This window comes from Antrostomus carolinensis, unplaced genomic scaffold (assembly GCF_000700745.2).
Source record: "Antrostomus carolinensis isolate BGI_N321 unplaced genomic scaffold, ASM70074v2 scaffold9102, whole genome shotgun sequence".
In the NCBI taxonomy this organism is placed as follows: domain Eukaryota; kingdom Metazoa; phylum Chordata; class Aves; order Caprimulgiformes; family Caprimulgidae; genus Antrostomus; species Antrostomus carolinensis.
The window spans coordinates 68,444-91,101 of record NW_010298961.1 but is presented as its reverse complement, the minus strand read 5'-3'; the positions used below and the strand labels follow the sequence as shown (position 1 = coordinate 91,101).

The window sequence follows — 22,658 nt, the reverse complement described above, 5'->3', positions numbered from 1 at the left end:
TTTTATCTGTGTTGGGCAACTTTTGATCTTCCAAATGCAATGTTCCTCACGGCAATTCATGATGTGCTCTCCTAAGGGTACAAAAACTGATGCTTAGCACAGCGGGTACCAGTCAGGGCCATTTTTGAAAGTTTTCAAGGTAATACACACAGCTGAGTGGGAAGAATACAGAATTACTCTGCATGCACAGATTAAAAGTTCCTGACAAAAACACTGGAAATATATAACATGAACAGGGTTTTGGGATGACAAAATCCTTGGAGGACAGTCTGTGTTTAAGCACATCTATTATATATAATGCATGTATTATTTGAGAAAAACATTGAATAGTATAAGTCTGCCTCATTTTTTTTTTCTCAGTAATAACTATTCCATCCAATTAAGGAGCACACTGGGTGAGCTTTAGAGTGCCTCCCACACATTGTCCTAGATGGAAAGAGATGGCTCCTTCAATACAAACATAAAGGTAACACAGGAAGCACTATGGCTATGCCTACACCTTGCAATGGAGCTCTGTGCAAGATCTGAGCAGAGAACCAACCTCATAACTTTGTGCATGGCACAGGTTCCAGATATTACACTTGCTACTCCAAAGGCAAACAACTCTACCACCACTATCATCATCTTTGGCCCACCTCCAAGCAAACTTGCTATTACAGATGTTACTTCTGAAAGATGTATATTTCTATAGCAATTAACTGTAGGGCACTCATGGGTGATCTCTCCTGGCTGCCGCACAGAGAAGAGCAGCCAAACCTGCCATTTCTCCTGCGTTTTCCAGACTCACAGAAATGGGTTGAGGCAGCAAGACCAGCATTTAACATGGAACACAGGCAGCGGCCATAACTGTCTTTGCAATTATCTTATCTACTCTGGCAACAAAAACATTGTGTATCTGCAGATGCTTGCCAAACTTTGCTACTGGAATTACACATACATACTTCACAGTTACTCAAATATCACACAGCAAAGGGGTTGTTGTAATAGAAATTGTAGTAAGAAAACCTGAATATACAAGAAAATATTTAAAATTAGGCTCTTATACAAAACCCCCTTGGTTTTCCAGTCTAATAGGAAGTTAACTCATTTTCCATTCTCCACTTAGAGAAGTTGTCTCCAGACTTCACAAAAATTAAAGGGGTTAGAGACATTTGAGTTACAGACAAATGGCAGAAGACTTTCATTTGCATGGGAGGTAAGAAACATATCTTCATGGATTAATTTTAGAATCTTTCATCAGCTCTTGGTTAAATTTTGTTAGACTGGTATTTTCTAGACTTACTTTGCTTTTAGCTGATTATTCACTCTTTGGCATGTCTGCAGTTCACACTGAACTGACAAATTTGTGGCCTACAAAACAGTGAGAAGATGGGTTCTGTGCTAAGTTCATCTTTAAATATCTGCCTCTTCTGTAGAAAGCCGCACTGCGTTACACAGCAGCACAACTACTACTGTTCTGTCACAGGAGCAATACATGTTTTATTCATTGCATGACATCCTAGAAGTTATACACAAGCATCAAACCAATGGAGCTCAGACCTGAGAGCTTATGGATTGGCACAGCCAGTAGTTGGTCTTATTATCTGCTAGCTTTTGCTATGCAAATTAAAGTTGATTTCTTGGTTTTACAGTCATCACTACTGGCAGTTCACCTATGAACACACTAGTTATTGAAAACAACACCATACTAAGGTCTTTGATGTCCTGATAATTGAAGACTTTTTTTCCTGTTTGTTAAGATAATTCTCAAAGGCGACAGTGAGTTGTGCTTGGTTTGGTTATCCTGCTGTCTCCAAACGCAGTCTTAAAGCAGTTCTCTTCTTATCAGAAGCAGCCAAGAATGAACTTTGAAGATAAGCTAAAACAAACATGTTTTACATCACAATTTTTTCTTGTTGCTTTGTTAAAATGATGAAAGGAGCTTGTACTGGGGAGTGAATGAAAGCACCAGCATTCATTACACTATGTATCCTTGGATATTGTCTCTCCACCTTCTGTAAATGTACCTACCTCAAAGCCATAACCCTGCACAACGGTATTTTGTGAGAAAACAGGCAGAGCAGCTTCTAATCAGCACTATCCAGTACTAAAATACCATTTCATTCTGAAAGCTGGTATGATGGACAGTGCTTCCCAGAATTGTGGTCTGGGATCTAAATGGCAGACACGCTGAAGACCATTTAGGAAAGCAAACAGTACCCTGTGTACCCACTGGTCTCCTGACAGCCCAGTGCAAGGCCACATCTGTTCTACTCTTTCATAACGATGCTTTAACAGCTAGGCAGAAATGAGATTGTTTGTTCTTTAACTGCATCATCTACAGTTTTGAATACTAAATTAAGCCACCAACCAGAAGGCTGCTGATCAGAGCACTGGTATAATTACCTGAATGAACCACCCCACAAATCACATCTCTTTACAAGCAGAAAGCAAACAGTATCTATCTCCATAAAAGCTGGCAACTAATATGAAAGTGGCAAGTAGTTGCTTTTGTACGTGTCTTCTAATGAAGGCCCGTTTGCTATTTTAAAAGACACAATAGGAATTTTACTTGTAAATTCAATTAATTAGGATGATAATATTTGCCTCACATAAGGCAGATTTCAAACAATACATTATTGTTATTATAGTAATGACTTTCAGATTTCATTAATATCTTTAACCTGCACACAGAATATTACGTTCAAATTCTACGAAGACAAAACAAATTTTAATTTGTATTCAGGCCCACAGAGCTGCAAACAACCTCACACAACAAATATTGCAAAAAAAGCTCATCTGAAGAAATTCTGAGGTTCTCTTAGAACCTGGAACTTTTTATTTAGTTATCAAGTTTTTACTTTCATCATTTTTATGACATATTATACTATTTCATGACATATACCAGCAGCACATGCATACTTTTACCACTAACATATGTCAGTATGACAGAATAGGTGAAATACTGTATTTGAAAGTTTAAAATCAAGGGAAGCTGCTACTTGGAACTATTTAAAGAATATTTGTCTTCTTTACTAAGAAAGTACCTCCTGTTTATTTTAATGAAATACTTTCAGGATGTGACTTGTTTCCTTGCAGTTTAATTTACTTACCTTTTCAGTATCTATTCCTCTGGACATTGACCAGGTGGAAACAATGTAATCCATCACACGTTCACTCAGTCCTTTAGGGACCTGGTAGAGCTTTAGAAAGTCCCGGACACTGTTCAGCATTTCATGATATCTGTTTGTATTAGCATACATTTGCTGAAATATGGTTGTCACATTACCAAAAATGGTTGCATACAGAAGGGCTGCAAAAAAAGAAGAAAAGCAATAAATACATAAGTTGTGACGATCAGTCTGTGTCCCACTATGCTGTAAGGCAGGAGACGCCAGGCCCACAGAAATGCATACAGTACCAATGCTTTGTTAGGACGGCCTGATAAGCACAAGCATTTTATTGGTCACCTTCAGCACTACAAATTGAAGACCACCACCTACTTTTGTGATGGCAAGTTCTGCAACACAGAGTTCCTGAAACACAACTCTTTGTCATTGTCCATCAAAAAATTCAGTAGTATCCAAATCCTTATGAAACCACAAGAGAAGACACAAGAATTTTAAGACTAATAGCTTGACAGCAAATACTTTAAAATTTCATCTCTGGTTTATAGTGCCTGTGTTGAAATGCCATCAGTGACAGATTTCCAAGCTTTGAAGTGCATTACCACAGTGGTAAGCCAAGTCATCATTACCCACCTCAGTGTGACAACAACAATGCATCAAAGCAGAAGATGGAATATGTAATAAACAGCTACCATGGGTCAGTGATTTACAGATGTAAGTTTAATAATACATAAAAACTCATATTATGTTTTACATTCTTCAGGCAGAAGAACAGCCAGGCCTGAGGCAAGAGCTAGAGCCCTCAAAGGCAGACTGCCGCACAGCCCCTCTGACTTCATTCAACACAGTCATGAAGCCAGCTGGTTCATCAAAATGGGTTTAAGAATAAACACGAGAAAGAAAAAAAGGCAGTATTTCCAGGTGTGGAGAGAAGCAGATGAAAACACACAGGACTTGAGAAGATCCGCCTGCTGAAGCCCAAGACAGAACAGCAGTCTGGTGGCAGTCTCAATGGTCATGTTTTGATGGCTTGCAGAGACAGGGACTGAGGCTCTTCCAGCCAATCCAGCCCTGTATGAAAGGGAAGGACAGGAAGCCTCAAGGGGAGCTTTCCTATGACATGAATCAGGTCAGTGATACATGAAAGGCTGGCTGTAGAGTGAGAGAAACAGTCCGATGGCAGATGCACCGATAACCACCAGGAAGTGCTCTGGCTTGCTGAGGAAGTTCTTCCTCTTTATCATTTCCTGTCCCCAGGTTTGATAATGTGAAAGAGAAACCCACCTTTGATAATGTGCAAGAGTAACTTACAGGACTGTCTTTTCCCTGATCATTGAGAAATGCAAGTTAAATTTAGACTTGCTCAAGGCCTGTACACTTCTAATTCTCTACAGAATTCCTTCATGATGCTTTATGATTTCTTTTCTTTTTATGAGTTCCTGTAGAGAAAAGCTCTCCCCTTTTCTACTACCCCTCTGTATGGATGGGTATAAAAATATATATAAAAATGTGCAAACTCAGTTTATAAAAAAGTGGAGAGTATGAATGGGGAGACAGTGACCAGAAATGTCTAGATTATTTCTCTGTTTAACCTTAACTGGTGCTTGAGCTAAAACATACCAGGAAGTCTGATGTAATGAGTACTGAAGCATGAAAAAATACTTTAAAAAACAGATTTACTATAAATGCTCCTTAATCCATGAATATTTAGTATTTGAACAGCATTACCTTTCCCTATCTATGTCCTGTTTTGCTCTCTGTTACGCAGAGGCAAACACAACCCTACAATATTGCTACCTGAGGCTTTACACTGACTTTCACCAGGATCCTTAAGAGAAACCGAACTCAGGACCTCCAAACCTGCAAAGTCCCACTGGCAGGACACTTCAGCAGCACAGGGCAACCACAAACATCGTTCTTCTGCCACCCAGTATAGCGCTGAAAATAGGTGGCAGATTAGGAAGAGGGTCACAAACAAATTCTTATCTGCAGATTTCTGGGCAACCATACTTGTATGCATACAACTATCTCTTGCTCTCTGGCAAACAGCAAGACCTGGGTGTTCAGTATCGTGGAACATATAGCTCTATACCAGCAAAATTAAAATGGAGTCCCCACTCTGTCCCTTTACTGTCCAGCTACATGAAGCCTAAAGAAAAGTCAGAAATTTGGTTCTTCATTCTGATTATCATGAGGCAAGCTGTCCTAGAGCAATTTCCTATGCAAACTGCAGCTACTATACTCCAGAATGACAATTATCTTGGCAAGAAAAATTATTCCTGCCTACATTAATTTTTTATTAAAAAAAAAAAAATCCCCAAACTTACAATCCTTAATTTATCATTATCTAACCACTTTATTACTATTAAAGACACATTAAAGCCAAGGATTTTTGCAGCCTAATATTGGTTAGATACATTACCATATTAAACACTGACCTCTTCTGCATAGAAATAGCTATCTGTGTGCCTTTGCTTCTTTTCAAAGGAATAATGAAAAGAACCCACTGCAGTACACTGCAGCCCCAGAAAGATTTCAGAAACACTCTACTACAGGAAGAAAGTTGGGCAAAATCTCCAACATCTCATCTCCATGAATGTCAAGATCCCTCAGAAAAGACAGAGCCCACCTCTCCCCCAACATTAACATTCTTTTCTGATAATAAAGAAAAACACATTGTCTCCAACAATGTGGCTACCCATTTACAATGCAGTCTGTGTCACCCCATTTAGACCAGTGTTTAAATAATGTCAAAGATAAAAGCATAGTCATTTCAATAGCCAATTACCCGCACAAGTGAATCATGAAGGTCAGACACAGGTTGGAAAGGTCACCAAATCATCTGCTACTTTTAATAATGTAACAAATATGAATAGAGAAATAAATACAAGTCAGTGCAGGTCTCAGCTACCAGAGTAAAAGATCTGGCATCTGATTTTAGAATTGTAAGAGGACGAATTTCTATCTGTAAGAATGAGAGGTTTGCAATTACCCCAATTACAGATGTAAGTGCTGCATGCGGTTCCTGGGATGAATCATCAGATTGATGATGATTTGTTCAAAATGCAGTCATCCAAAACTCTTGCATACAAAATGTGTGCACAAGAACTATACAGCAACAAGTGAGACCAACATCAACTAGTGAACAACCTTTCAGATCTTGCCCCCACGACTTGCAGTGCATTCTAAAACTGAAGTGCCTTTGTTCTCACATTCTGGAAAGCTGATCCAGAAAGTCTGTCTATCTGCAAATAATAAAATATGCAATAAAAAAAAACCCAAAACAAACCCCGTTTTACATACTTAGGGAGAAGCCTATGCTAACCCAAATACTATTCAAAGAGCAAGCTCCTGGATTCTCAAACAGTAGACGATCTAAATGTATAATTGCACTTTTGTTTCACTAATAAGTTTGCAGTTTACAACAGATTTTTGAGTTCATAGATGGCCGAGAGTAAACACAGTCTTGAAAACCTGTTGCACTATATCACTCTCATTGAAGACTAAACATAACCATAAATTAACCACAAAAATTGCATTCCTCAAAGACATTTTTCAGATAACACATTGTGAGGTCACACAAAATTAACATTGATCAGATAAAAAGAAAATGAGAAATTAATAATTGTATGGATTATAACATAATTATATGAGAAAAAAACCATTGTTTTAAAATGTGCAATTAGAACAATGTAAGAGCTTATAATTGCTTGAGATTAGGGGTCTTGATTAGTGGTAATTATGCCTACTTATGGGTAGAGAGCATGCATTTAAAAGAAAAATGCTGAATTGTTAATTACAGTCTGCAAGCAAATACCAAACTGAACAGGTATCTATCAACAAATTGTTTACAGCACTAGTTTTGATATAATTGCTGTTTGTAGTCTTGCAACTTGAAACCAGAGCATCTAAAGAAAGATTTTCTTATCGAGTATCTATATACCCTTCTAGAATAGTACAGAATTTAAATAGGTTGCCTCATTTTCTATCAAGATGCATGTAGAGCTGCTTAATTTGCTACTTCTTAGGAAGCTTATTAAGTTCAAATTATAAAGTTTCATGTTTGTAATCTTTTATCTACCTTTTATTTTTTATTAATACAATGTACAGAGATAGCATTTAATTTAGCTAGTGAAGAATAAATGTCAACAACTTAGCCGTAATCTAATAGGTCAATTAATATTATGCACTTTATGAATTTTCACAATATGTTTACGTAACATTTTCACATGGCATAAAACAAATTACAATTGCTACTATCTTCTTAGCATGTACATCAAGTCCTGAATTTCACAACTTGGGGAAAAATACATTTTTTGAAGTGAAAGTAAATTCCCAGAGGAGCTCTCCCCTGTGCTGTTCCAGTGACAGATCCTGCTCTTCCCATGGCTCTCTATTCTCCTGGACTGAACTGATACAGTGCTTCACCTCCCTCCTCTTTCACTCCACCAGCTTGTAATTTGCACCTCAGCTTAGGTACCCCACAAGCAAAAGTAAGGCAGTAGCAACGACAAAGATCAAAGAACTGTCTCACTACTATCAATTGAGCAAGTCTGAAAATGAATTCAATGGCAAAGAGAAAAGCAGAAAGCCTGAATAGGCCATGAGGGACATGAGCACCAAGCTATGCAGCAGAACCACTTGACTTGTAGGATGAAAGATGAAAGACCACTGGGAAATTTTACTAAACTCTTAGTCAAATCCTACTGCAAATCTTCTCACACTCATCATCACATTTGCTGAAATCACCCTGCTGACGACAGATGGGACATATAAGGCTCCAGCTACAGTGGAAATGTCCCCCCTGCAGAAGGGGAGGCCATCAATGAGGACACAGTTGATAAGGGCTAAACAACTGAGCATCAGTGACATGATTTTTTTTCCTCTTCCAAACACCAAAAAAACAAGCACTGCAATGAAATGCAAGTCAGAGACATAAACAAGGGAACAGCTGCTCTAAGAAGCTACTTGAGCAACTTCCAAGGACTAGAGTAGTTGACACATCTGCGCACCTTAAAATAGGCTGTCTGCAGTATGTAAGGGCAGAAAGGGAAGAGTTAAGAACAGTTATGGAACAAAAACCACAACCAGCTCCCACTGCTGGTCTCCACACGCCCTTTCCTAACTCTACAAAATAAAAGCAACCTGCTACTACACCAGCACAGACCCACAGGCAAATAACCTCCTGTTATCTCAGGGACTGGAAACCACTTACATTTTGCAAGTTTAAGGCTCCGTATCGAAGAAGAGAGGTAAATGCTGGTAAAACACTAAACCTTCCAAAGATGCTGAACTCCAGCATCCCTAAGGATGCTTCAAAACTGAAGGGTTTTTTTTATTTTGATTTGATCTGGTAGTACCCACACAGCTGGTGGCACCAGTCACAAGTGTTTTGGCTCACAAGAATTTCACAATCCTGGCGTCGTGGGCAGCACAAATCTGTAACAGGTTTTGCTTTTGCCTTTAGCAAGTTTGGGCTGAGATAAACAGCATGGGAAAACACACAGACCAAAACTGATCTCTGATCAGAGCCAAGTGAATAAAAGTCAATAAAACAAACTTCAGCACTAGCCCTGCAAGAAATCTCTCCAACACAAACAGCTCGCTCTAAACTCACAGTGAAGGGCCAACACCAGTTTGCACTCTGTGAAAGGCTGCATCTTGGATCCAAAAGCCTGTTTATGAAAAGAGAGGATGAAGGGCTCCCTGATAATCCATACAAAGGAAGGGTGACTGTTACCTCCTCTGTATAGCAGCACCTGACTAAATTAACACAACCCCACTAATTAACAATACAAAGTCTGGATTTTGGCAAATTAAGAAATGTCCAAACAAGTAAAATGGCAAGAATCCTGATTCACAAAACTCATCATTCATTTGTTTTGGCAGCTACAGTTTAGTATTAGATTTACACTGAAAGGTGCTAACAGTCATCTAGAGGGGGATTTAATGACAACCACAGATTTCACTTGCAGGCAATATGCTTGCAGAGAAGCAGATTACTAAAGAAATCTGATGCGCAAGTCATCAGAAGTAGCCTGTGAGGACTTGGATGTGTTCTTGGTTGCAAAATTAAGGAATAAGAGTCTGGATGTACATTACACTTGTGCTGTAGAGGGAAGCCAATAGAAGACAATACAAGTATGACTCTGAAAGGAATTAAAGAACATCCTGAATATAGAGAGATTTCAAAGTGGTAGACTTTTAAATCCCTAATCTTGAGCTTCTCTCACCTTCAGGAAAATAAGGCTGCGTGTTCCTATTCTATAAACAAACAGCAGACCAATGCGTTCACCTGACTCTTCTCACTTAAATTATCTGAAGGAATCAGTATTTCTACAAGGTCCTGTACTTCCACTGACTGGTTAGTCCCAATGGGGTAACATCATTTTACTGATGTATCCAAAGATGCATCATAAACCAGATATGAAGATGTTATGTTCTGCTAAATTCTTAAACCTGCCAGATAGCCACGACTAACTGCAAACACAGAAATGCCTAGTAATTAATTGAAATTAGGGCCTTGGCCCTTGATACCAAAAAGACTTTCAAAGAATCATTATGGTTTAATCAATGAGTTCACAGAAAGCTCCTTGAAGGATCTAATTTTACTTCAGTCAAAATACAAGAATATGGGATAGCAAGAGCAACAGGCAAGAAGATTTGCAAGGGGAAACAGCAGCATGAGTACTCAAAAGTAAGACTAGAGAAACAGGAAGATTATTCCACAGAAATGACAATTTCCAGTTACCTCTCCATGTTTTATCCCCCACAAGACAGGTTCATCTCTGATAAGCTAAGACAGGATGGTCAGGAAATGTACTGATTTTCACAACTATTTAAAACAACTACAATTCCTGTAAAGAACAAGATATTTATCAGAACATCTTTAGAAAGGTCATCAAGGGTTTTGAAGGTGTCCTGATGATGCTCTGTGTTTTAAGCATGTGTATTTCAGTGAATGCTAAACCTTGCTCTAGACTAAGCCAATTTGATTATCAAGAGGAAACTAACCGTACAAACAGATTACAGCTGCAAAAACCATCTGTATTCCAAACATATGAGGCCAGACTCACCAGTGGGACACTTTTTTCAACATGGGATGACTTCAGCTCAGTGTATTCACTAGCAGGTTTTACCATGATAAGAATTATTAAAATGGCAAAATCTGATTAAATCCTCTGTAATTTGCAAGAAAGGACACTATTTTACTGTTTTGTAGAATTTTATGGACAATAAAATTTAAATTGTCTAGAAAATTGAAATGGATTTCCATTTCATTTCCCAGCACTAATGAACAGATCACCATTTAAATGACGACTGAGACATTTAAGGGCATCATTTTTCTTCTACAATTTATACAGAGTAATGCACGGCCATTTTCAATTACTTGGTTAAAATTAAATCTCCAGATACTGCTTCTAGGTTTTTACTGACTCGCACCAATACGAAGGCTTTTGCTTTGAAAGTTGTTTTTTAATCTACCCTCAACTTATCCGAAATGGCTGCCCCAAATTAGAAGCAAACTCTCATTTTTTTTTATTTTTTTTTTTTTAATCTATTACTGAACTAGAGCTACACAGAGAAATAACAGTTAGGAAAAGATTAAAGAGAGGAGGGAATAAAAGGGAAAAGATGTTCTCATGTGAAACTGCTTACATACATAGATCATATGGTTCCTCTGTTTACCCTGTTTCAGCTGTAATTTGTATTATGTTTTCCACAAAGTCTTACAGGATGGAAATCTAGAGAGGCTCAAGGAGATTGTCTTTTATCCAAACTTTCTGGCCCTGTCCCTACAATGCTGCCACATGTTCTTCTGGACTTTCTCCTGCTGGCTCAGGCCCAGTCCTGTTGGCAATTTCTGAGCCTGATTTTAAAATAAACCTGTGGCTTTTGAGAGTTCAAAACTGGATCTGAATTTTGCACACTAAAACCATCATCCAGCACTTATGCACACTGAATTCTGGACTGAACTTTCCCCTGTCATTGATGCAACACAAGAGTGTGAGGGCTAAAGTCACTTGGTGACAACTGCCCAAGCAGCACTCCTTTTGGTCATCACTCCAGGCCTCATTTAATTAAGGTATCTTACATTTCAGTGAGATATTTAGAGTAATTGTTTGTTTCCAGTGATTAATGGATTCAGGTAGATTCCCTCTTCTCCCACCAGAGCACCCATGCAAGAAGTTGGTAGCTGGATGCATTTCTTGCTGAGTATGTTCAGATCTGAATCCACCAGTCAGACTAGAAGGAGGAAGGACCCAGGGCCTTCCCTGAGGCTGCAGTGACCTCACTTCTCATTAGGCTTAAAACCTCAACTCAGCTATGCACTTAAACATAGGCTTTAAACACTACTCCATAGGTGAGAGCATGTATGCCTGTGATTCAAGTTAAGGACACAGGTAGGAGAAATAAGGAGATGGAGCAGCTCTCTTTCACCACTAACTTTCATCCATTGGCTTACAAATGCTTTTGCTGTCTATGTAGCAAGTACATCACAGTCTTTTTTAAGGCTTTGTCTTCTCTGAGAACAAAAGAAAAGCTAAAACTTTAATGGCTATAAATCATCCCAATATAAAAGCAGAGTGGGATGAAGGTACTATGGTTTCATTGTGAAGTGAACCAGAGGTGGGTAGTAGAGCGTTGGCCTCACCCAGCCAGCTGATGTAAAAATGGCACATCCCTTGTCCAACAGATTCCAGAGAGAAGTAACCTCTCTGGATTACCTGCATTGTCCCCAAAACAAAAGCCCTTAAAACAACAAAAAGTGTGTAACTGAGATGAAGCCTGGGTCTTCCATAGCTTACCTGGCATACACTTACTAGCACTCTTCAAGCTGACTTTGCTCCAAGCAGTCGCGCTGCAAAACAACCAACGATCTATACATTGGCTGCACAGAGAGAGTGTGTTAATCACCGAGGAGCTGTCAAGCCTGTGCAGCTGACAGGCCTGCCAGCTAGAGTTAAGAGCACAGCTGCACCTAGCAGGACGAATGGATACCAGAGTTACGGACAACAACTAATTCTCAGTTCAGATCAACTTTACTGTGAAATTAAGCGCCTAAAGCTATTGCACTTAACTGGACTGTGCTGTACCTGTCTGCTTTGCTTCACTGCAGCTCAGTCTGAACCTTCTGAGGCATAACCTTGGTAAGCCAGGCTTCCAGGGTGTCGTTACTTCAATAACTACAGAGAGACTGCAAGGTGCTCTTTAGCCAACACTGGGTGACCTGCCAATTCCACCTTGCACATGCATGTCTTTTACTTCTGGGAGCAACAAGTGCAAACAACTTATGTGAATATATTCCATACAGGCTTTTCAAGCATATCCCAAACAAACCTAAAGACAAGCAGGTTCAAAAGCTTCCCTTTTCTGGTGTCATTAAATAGTTACAAATATTTAATGGTGTTTATAACACAAATAAGAATACTAAGTTTTTAATTATGTTGAACAAACCAATGAGGTCCGAGATAAAGATGACATTCACAGATGAAGACTAATTTGAGGTGGTTAAAGAACAACTGTCACTGGAATGACTAGGTCTGAGTCATGCTCCTCCCACACACTAATCACAGATGTGCCTGCAGACCAAAGTCAATAGGTGCATACAGTATGTAGAGGAATGTGAAAGGGGAAAAGCTCATAGACAGGGGCTTCTCTAGGGGGTCTGCTTTACTGACAAGTGAAATGACAGGTTAGTGAAGACACATATGGCTTATCAAAAAATAACTGAAACGACTTTTTGAGTTTTTAATGAGAAACCATGGATGACTGCATGTGAGGAGAATACTTTTCTCACATGCAATAGAGTGGTGAAGAGGGTTATAGCCTAACTTTCAGAAATAGGCAGTAATTACTGTTCCTATGGCTCCAGTCTTCAAGATGCTTGTCTTCCAGGCTGACTCTGCTCTTTTATTAGAACTCAGCAGGATTAAAAGTAGCAGTAAATGTAAGCATGCACATAGCTGGGAATTCCACACCTAACTTCTAAAAAAGAAACATCATTATATTCAGGGGTAGATGTTAATACATAGAGATACTGCCTAATTTCTTTTTAAAGTAAACGTTACCTAGAAATCATCTGACATCTAAAAAAATGTCAGCTAGCTGCATCTTGTGCTTTGGCGAGTTTGTTAGCAAGCCAGCACAAAATGCAAGTATATTTGCACATATACAAACTTATACATCAGAAGTAATGATGTAGTAATATCCCACTGGGACCTTTTTAGAGAACAATACTGCTTGTGCAATTCCTGAACCAGTGAGGCACACAAGAATGACATTTGCAGATGCTAATAAGCTGAAGCTGGCCAACAGAAAGTACAAAGGACTCTCAAAGGCAGTGAAATACCTCTGTCAAAAATCTGCAGCTACAAATTTCATCCAGTAGTAAGGCACACAAAGCTTTTGCTTGCTTAGGAAAGAGCGATCTACGGAAGACTGCAACTATACTGCCCTGCAAGCAATGTAAATCTGGGATACAACAGGCCTGCATTTCAAATCTCAGTGCAGGCAGAGAGACCTGAACTCAGGTGTCCAATTTTCCTGTACAGTTCCTTTACCTAAAGGTGACTAGGTATTTTGAAGATAGAGAAAGACAAAGAAAGGAGTTTTTACTGTTAGACCTGTTCCAGTCTCCATAAATATAGCAGGGATATGAACCCAACATTTCCATATCCTTGGAGCCTTTTAACCAGGAAGTAATTGATTAGAACGGGAGAGGCAGATACCTCTGGCCATAAATACAGACCTCTCTGCTCTCACTGCTCTAGAGAGTAATGCATTTTCTGGCAGGCGTGCTCCAGTAAGGTTTACTTGGCCAGCCCCAACAGGTGGAGAACACCTACTATCCTAGCACTCCCAAAAGATCCTAGGAAAAAGGTAATTTCTAAGACTAGTTTAAGTTATTTCACATGTGTGCATCAACAAAGCCTTAGGAATCACAGAGATAAAAGGTGGCTGTAGCATCTGGTAAAAGTACTTAGAATCTCAGTTTAAGTTAGCACTAGCACATCATCAGGAGTCAAACCTCAGAGTAAACTGCTCATCACTGTGATATAGGGCACATAACATGAGAACAATGGCTCCTCCTGAACTTAAATCTTGATCTTTGGATAACAAAATGAAAAGTCCTGACAGTTCAGATCCCTATTCTCTGCCGCCGCAATACTGGATCTAGCCTAATCCTGCAGTAGTCCCAAGGCAGTCACTAAGGAAGCATTCGCTGCTAACTCTTGCAGATCAGGGATAGGTCTCACAACATCAGAGAAGAGTTTTTGCAGTTATCATAAGTCTTTCCCTTGTTTAAGCACTGAAGAACTTGCCTCCATAATTCTCTGCCACGTACAGTATCACCTAGGTAGCACCTACCAGAGCTTAAATTCTTCCTTCCCACCGATGGAGGCAACAAGATGATCTTACAGCTCATACAGTAATTGGAGACCAACAGTAGGAGTTGGGCAAACAACTGTGGTAAATACATTCCATGTCATTTACAGGCATTAAAGTTATCAAATTATAAAGAAGTAAAAATACAGGAACTCATTTTAACACTTAACAAATTGTGGCAGTAACCTGCATGCTCATCTTTTAAAAGCTATGTGAAGTGAAGAACCATTCGTAAGTTGTGTGTGCTATCATGAATATTCATTTACTGGTCTTAGGAACAAGGCAAGGATAGAATGCTTTTCAACAGCTTGAATTTTTGATATTATATAGCTGGCTGACAGATATTAATGATTCTTGACAGAATACTTATCTTTGCTCTGTTGCTGTAATCAATCAGCACATGAGCACCAGGCTATTAAAATATTTTTCTGTCAAGCTCACTTGACATGCTTAAATGGTACACAGCCTAAGTGTTGGGTTTTGAGGGTTTTTTTAGGTTTTTGCTTTGTTGTTTTGTTGGGGTTTGGTTTTGTTTTTAAATAAGAGAGTCTACCTGCAAACCACACAGCTAGATTTTCTGGATAAGTGTCTCTTGAAGGTGTTCCTAAATATCACTCCTGATGTTGAGCATTCAGGATCCAGTGATCGTGGTTTCAGGTCTCTCTGATGGATAACCACTATCCTGCCTTTCTCTATATACAAATGCACACACACACACACACTCTAACCCATTTCTCCCTGTAAAATTCTTGTCATCTACCTGGCCCAAAATTACTCTTCAAGCTTCCTTTCAGAAGTTCTGCCCTCTTGTTTTCTCTCACCTCTCCCAATTTTCTATTCAATACTTGGTCTTCCTCCAGAAAACTCCTTTCAGAAACCTGTCATGAGAGCCATGATTTAGCAGTCTCTCTGCATCACAGAGCCTGCAAAATTTAAATCAACGACTTAGCAGATTCATCAAAGAGGCTGCCAGACCTTCTTGGCCTCAATAGAGAAGGCTAATGACTAGGAGGGAATCAAAGTTAAATTAGATGGTCAAAAGAACAGGGAGACTTCACAGGCTGGAGTGGGGAAGGAAGGGGAGCAACAGGCATGCAAGCCTAAATAAGTAAGAGGGGGAATAGAGGACCAGAGAAGGAATGTAGGTGAGGTTAGGAACATGGAACAGAAAGCACCAGATGATAGCTGAACTGGTGAAAAACATAGCGAGATTTGAAAAGTCCGGTTTTCGGTGCAGGCTTGCCTTTACTGATACCAATACACCTGAAGCCAAAAAGACACGCTTCAGTAGCACTACAGAGGGAGGGAAGAGCTACACGGTGGTATGGTATGTACAGAGCACAGCAAAAGACATTCTGTACTAGTAAGATGTGAAGAGTTAGAGATGCAAGGCAGGCAAAGAAGAGACACAGAACAGTTTGCGTAAGGTCAGATGGGAAAGTGTTTGACAGAGGTGGGAACTCAGCCCAAACCTGCCAGCTCAGGTCCTCTCCCCCATGCACTAGCCCCCACTGGCTCCTGCACTGTATTTGCAGTATTCTTCAGCACTGATGAGATAAGCAGAAGAGCTTTTTTCACCTTTTGCCCTTTGCCTAGCAGTTTATTTCCTTTGCAGGCTGTAACATCCATTTTCTGTGTCCAGAACCTTCTGCAGTTTCAAGACAAAAAAGAAACACTGTCTCTGGGTGAATATCCCTTTCTCCAGGAAAAAAAAAAAATACCAAAAGCCAGCTTAATGAAGAAACTGTTTGAGTTAGGACGACATTCACTAAGATCAATAAGTGAAATGCAGCAGTAGTAGGCTGAGCTGTGGCTAACAAGCATCCCTAAAAGCTTTGTTTGAAAAGTGTGTTGGCATTGTGACTACAATGCAAGACACTTTAGACTGTACAAGTGAGACCAGAGAAACACAAGTGCCTAGAATAACAAACAGTATGGTGAGAAAGTTGTCCTTGCTAGATGCTGATGAAAATAAATTGCTCATTTTTTTACGTCTTAAAGGAAATACTATATTATTTTTATTTACTTTTCTCCTTTTTTTCAATGCTGAAAGCTTAGGCAATAAGCCAGAAAGATGAAAGTATAAACACTTCAGAACAAGCCAAGGGGACCAGACAACAAATCCAAAGAGATCATCACAGAAGGCACTACAAAGAACAAAAACGTTGGGTACTAACAGTATCCTTCATACAAAGCCTAAGTAAACAGGTTCTCACTCTCACAAGCAAGGTGTGAAAGGAAGGGATAAAGTCCTTTGTGCTACTCTGCAGACTGGCAGAAAAGAGCTTCAAGAGCACAGCCACGAATCTCTTCACAGCATTTTCACTTGCCCAAATTCTCCTCATCACTGTGCCATTGGGGACAGCATCCATTCATCTAGAGATCACTGCTCCGCAGCTGGAAGGAGAGGAGATACTGGTTTTTCCGAGAATGCTGTCAACATCCTAAACCATTTTTCCTCCACCACTGTGTGGCTCTATTTTGTTACGCGTCCTTCCTATCTGACATTATTTTTCTACAACTGACAAGGTAGAGATGTGAAATCCTGAACAGTTTTAAATGCTACCCCATTCCATGCTTCCTATTAGTGTGGTCTAAGAAGGGCACAGAAAAGAGGGAAATGGCTCAGTAAACCATTTTTGACTGGAATCACCATGAGGATTCCCAAACTAGAATACTCAGGACTGTGTTTTCATGTTCCTAATACAAGTGGAGGAGGGAAAAAAACACATGTGTGTGTCAAACAAGGCAGGAGATTCTTAAAGGAAGTCTTTTTACATTTTACCCCACACATTAAGAATATGTTTCCCCTTCCAGACGATGACCACTGTGATATGAAAATCTCCAGCAATTAATGCCCAGTCCTGACTCCCTCTGCTGGTACTTGCATACAGTCTCCTCTTTCTCAGCCTTAGAAAAGGAACAACATCCTTTAGTGTTTCCAACAGCAGTGAGATAGTGGGAATGTGTTGTCACAGCAGTTTCATGAAAATTTATAAATATTTTAAGTGTTTAAAAAAATACTTTGGAAACTTCAAGTATTCATTATCAGGGGTTTTCTCCTTCCTGTATTATACTACTGTTGTACTGTCTGATAAGACATATTTCTAGATAGACTAAAGTTAGAACACAATTAAGTTGTAATTAATATAAAACCTTTACTTGCCTTAATCCATGGTTTCATACTCAACACAAAAAGGACAACTGCTAATAAAAGTCTTTTAAAAAAAACCCTCACTTCATCAACATTATAATAAGAGTGAAAGCACAGAGAAAGCTCTAAATACTAGAAGTTCCAAGCTGGAAGTGTGGGAGCTCATTAAAAAAGCACTGCACAAGAATGCTTAAGGCAAATGCCATTCAAACTTTTTCTACTCTGAAGTTATTTAATCGTCACAGCAATCACAAGGGATAAGGCAATGTATAAAGGAATTGGCTTCTGTAGGCTTGCTGCTGTTCAGTCTTCTGGAAAGGCAGTCACTGTAAAAGTGCCATCAATTTTAAATGCTTCTGAGTTCTGAAAAGCAAACCTTCTAACCTGAGGCTTGGTACTTCAAGCTGCAGAGCACCCTCAGCTGAAGCAAGCCAAATGACATAGGGCTCCTGAGTGCCCCAAAAGACAAGAGCACCAAAATACAGGCAAACTGAAGTATTCAGCAAGTAGAAATACTTGTTTTACACACACACACACAAAAGCTAAATTCCTTCTTTTTTGTGTATGTGTCACCAATTCCAATAATCCACCATTAAGACCATATAGTTTCTGCATTAGTTCTTTCTGCTCATTCTCTGAGCATTAAAAGCTGAACTAGTGGTGCAGAGTCAGGTAAGTCTACATTTCCATATAATATACATTTGCATGGAACTGCCCAGTTTCCCTTTTCATTGCAGTTGCAGTCACTTAGATCATTCTGTGCAGACTGGATGAAAACAGGCTACAAAATCAGCATGGAAATTTTTACAGGCTTATAAATTATTACAATTGCTACCAGGCTGTGGACAAACCAGTCCTAGGCACATGCTTAAGTACTCAAATTTAAAGGATCCGAGTTATTCTGAAAAAGGTGTAGCAGCATCAATATTGTCATAGGATGTACTCCACTCCACCAGAGTTAGTCTTTTCTTGCTCAAGTATCCATTTCTTCATTGCTTTCTGTCAGCTAATAAGCCATACAGAAGACCTACGTTTCTCCTTGCTTTCTGGAAAGCCACAGTCCGGCCCAGCCTTCCCAGCTATATGTTCAATTAATTGCTGTGAGGGGACACAAGTGTGGTTGGATTACAGGTACTCAGCTGAGCTGAATCTAGCTACCATCTCTGATCTTCAACTGCCAGGCACAAACCCTCTGCATTGGCTTTATGTGCAACACGTCTTATTTCTAAAACTAGTACTACCTCCCCACATCTACATCCCCTTATCCCTCTGAGTTACTGCCAAAGTACCCCTGATGAAGGCTACTCAGTTCAAAAAGAACTAACACAAACCATCACGTCATCAAATGATACAGTCCATCACCAGGCTCCCATTCCATGGCCCAACATTTGCAGTGTGTTTGAATTGCTGTTGCCTGGTCTAAAACTCCTGGCTGGAGCTTTCACACAGAGAAACAACTAGACAACATGATGAGTGGGGAAGGAAAGGAGTTTCTTCACTGACCGAGTCCTTCTCTGCCTCATATGTACTTCAAGAAGAGCATCAGCCAGGCACCCCTCAGCTGACAAACACTGAACCACTACACTGACTCTTCTGCAACGAGAATTAATAGTCACTGCAATATCTCTGTGCACAAGATAAAGGAGTAGCAACCAGAATTGAAGGGTGCAAAACTTAATCAGTGAGTCTCTGCCATGATCTACTTTCAAGATGTCCAAGATGCTGCATTTCTTTTCTACCTTGAAGTAAATTTTAAAAGGGCTTTCCACTGAAAATCCACTTCCTTACTGATTTGCACCAGACCTCTGCAGACTTTTAAACAGCAGAAACACCAAAATTCACCTCTCATTTCAATATGGCCACCAAAGATGGAAATATCTCATAAAGCTCCGAGACAGTAAGTTCACTTTCCTGTCATGCTATGCCACTGCTGATTCCGCCAAAGCTGATTCTGGAGCTGAACCTGCCCCTTTACAAGTCAACAGCTCTCCCAAACAACCTGTGATGCAGTACAGCTAACTGTGCTGGGGAAAAAAAATACATTCTAATGCTACAGCACCAAAGCAAGACTTAGTTTTTCTCAGGATCTGTGAATCCAGCACAGCATCCATAAGCATAACACGAAGTACACATATGCACCAAAAGGCAAAATAGTGTAAACTGGTGCAAAAAGCTTTCTCCCACCACTGTGGAGAATAGTCACACTTCCAAGAGCTTCCAAAGAATAGCAGTATAGCTGATCAATGGCATTTAAAGTTTTACAGTAGGGTTTTAATACGAGAAAGTTTAAGATTAAGGGGAAAAAAGTCAGTGCAGTGTTGGTGCTGACACTTGTGTCAGTATCACACACTCACTACTCAATACTGCCAACCCAAAACCAGCAGGTTTCAGAACGACCCTCACTAAGGGGAAGCCTGAAGGCAAATGATTAAACAGCTGCTGTCCAGAACAAGAGTTTAATTAATGTAATCAAACCCATAACTGGGTTAATTGCAGTATGCAGACATCACCCATTAACTCACAAATTGCCAGTCCCACATATCTGAAAATTAGTGCCTGAAATGAAGTACGAGCAGCACTCTGGTGTCACAGTGGGCTACAGAGGAACACAGCAGAAGGGAATTTACTCCCCAAAAGAAGGCACAAAGGAGAATGCTTTTAAGGAACTTAGCAAACAAAATAAGGCAAAGAGCTCCAACTTTAGACAATACAAAACACACCAAGAAGTCACACTTGGCTGACAGACATGCTAACAAATACCTGTGTATAGCAACACATCTTGGGCAAGGTGTAGCACAGAACTGACTCTGCAGAAACACGTCTGCACTCTTTGAGGCAAGCTTACAAAGACACAGGTACCACATATCAGCTTAGCTAACCCAGTAGGTACGTACTGTCCAGTATTTAAATGTTCGATCTGTCCCTCACCTACCTACCACCTTTTCCCAGATGCTCCCAAGTTTCACATGTGCCCTAGGCTCTGGCAGCACCACTTCTCCACCAGATGCTACTGCTGCCACAGCAGCCCATGCTGCTTCTCCCAGCAGGTCCTTCCTTCCCTGCAGCGTGTGGATGTGGGCAGCCTGCCAGGCTGGGCTGCAGGCCCCAGTAGCTAAAGGGTGTCGATATGTCTTAGTTTGTCCCCAGAGCAGTGGCTTTCAGGAGCTAAAGATGCCTATCTTTTCCTGAGTCACACTAAAGTCAGGTATCTCCCTGTTGCTTCCATGATTCATTCCTTTGTGATTCATCTGGCAATACATACAATTTTTATGCCTATTCAGCATTTCCACTGACATTAAACTATGTATAAATGCATAATCTTGTGTGTCTTCAAGGTCAGCGTTTTCCATGGGTCATTATTAAAGGTCCTTACATTGAAAGAACGCTCAGGTTTTTTCCAAGAATTCTCCTTTACGAGTATTCCCTTGCTGCCAAATTTAAATTTCCAGTCCTGCTGTTCTTATATATCTGCTCTGAAGATCAAAATCTCGCTTTGTTAAATGGACAAGCAACACCCTCGCTCTCAGAAATGGCTGACCTTAATTATCTCAACTTGGAAATTGAAAGATTTCGAAAGTTAGGAACATGAATCAAATGGAAATAGAAAGAAAATGTGTAGACAACCCTAATTATAGATGTTGCTACATTTTGTTTCTAATACTATCATGATGGCAGCAGACAGATAATAGCAGTAAAATCAGAAATGGTAGGAAGAAATCAGAACACAAGCAATAACATAAAACACATCATCAGCCTGTGGAAGGCACAAAGCCATCAATAAAAAAGCTCTTTGTTTTGGGGTTGAGGTTTTTTTTTCCCTTTCTAATGGGAAAACACTGGTCCAATCAAGCAGTTTTGAATTGATGATCATAGTTGTTATGCTCTGTTTACTTGTCTGATTGTAATTTTTAAAGTCCACAGTCTGAATTACAGCATAACCAGCGTATTCACTACACAATGATACAACACAGCAGCAGCATAGAGATCACGCAAGGAATACAGAAGCACAGTACGGTTTTGTTGTCGCACAGATATCGGCACTAAGCTTATCAGCTGGTACTGGAAAGGTGCAGTCATTTCTCTCACTAGAGAAAATGCATATCTGCAAGTTGCAGCTCCTTCCTGACAGGACCGGAAAAATTAATACCAGCAATGAAAGCAATAAAGGTGCACAAATAATTAGGGGGTTTAAACTGGCAGAATTAGTCTATACTATTAGGCTTTTCTATTAACGTTTTTCATTCCCATTTTAACTTTTACAGCCTGATCTAGATTTTCTCTGTTAAATATCCTGCTTAGGTGCCATTGACATCTAGGTATGTACATTGTTAACTTCAAAAATCATATACTCTTATGCCTGTCTTAGCTCCTGTTGTCCAAGGTCAGAGTTTTCCAATGAGTCACCAGTATAGCTAGTTCTTAAGGTTTGTTTTTTTTAATAGGTGCTAAGTACTTATAGCTCTATGTTGTGACAGAGGCTTAGCAACAAAGTCAGGTTTGCCATGTACCAAGTGGAGAAAATCAGAAGCTAAACCACGAACTATCAAGCACCCATGAAAATATCGGTCAAAAGAATTTGCCAAGTGTTAACAGAAAGGTGATGTGACAGCACATGAAATAGTCTCCAATTCTGTCAACAGGCAATTTTTTGTTTGAACATTCTAAATTGACATAATTTGAAAATCTGCCCCAATAATGTTATGTGAGGAAAAGTGCATTTACAAGCAGAGATTCTGAGTCAACCTCAGAAGCAATCCAACCCTTTGATGAAAGATGTTTTGCCTTCCTTTACCACAAAAGCTCTTGAAACACTGGCAGCTCCTGTGGACTGCAACTCCTCCCAGAACACTTCAGGAATGGCACCACTGGAGTCAGCAGAGGAGAAAACTGTGCGAAAGTAAAATCTGATCCTTAGGGTAAACAGGTTTTGTGGATTGTATGTTGATTATTTCCTTCAGTTGGCACATTTATATACTGCCCTCTCTCTCCTAGAAGACCTGATCATT

The 22,658-nt window shown here is 39.8% G+C and overlaps 1 protein-coding gene across 1 annotated transcript in view; it reads right to left on the bottom strand.

Annotated features, from left to right (window-relative positions):
- Positions 1–22,658, bottom strand: part of LOC104520823 (potassium voltage-gated channel subfamily H member 1) — a gene marked incomplete at both ends in the record, with an annotated part of 96,166 nt that overhangs the window by 17,677 nt on the left and 55,831 nt on the right. Inside the window, 1 exon segment of the mRNA XM_010162622.2 lies at positions 3,093–3,292. Coding sequence (XP_010160924.2) covers positions 3,093–3,292 — 200 coding nt within the window.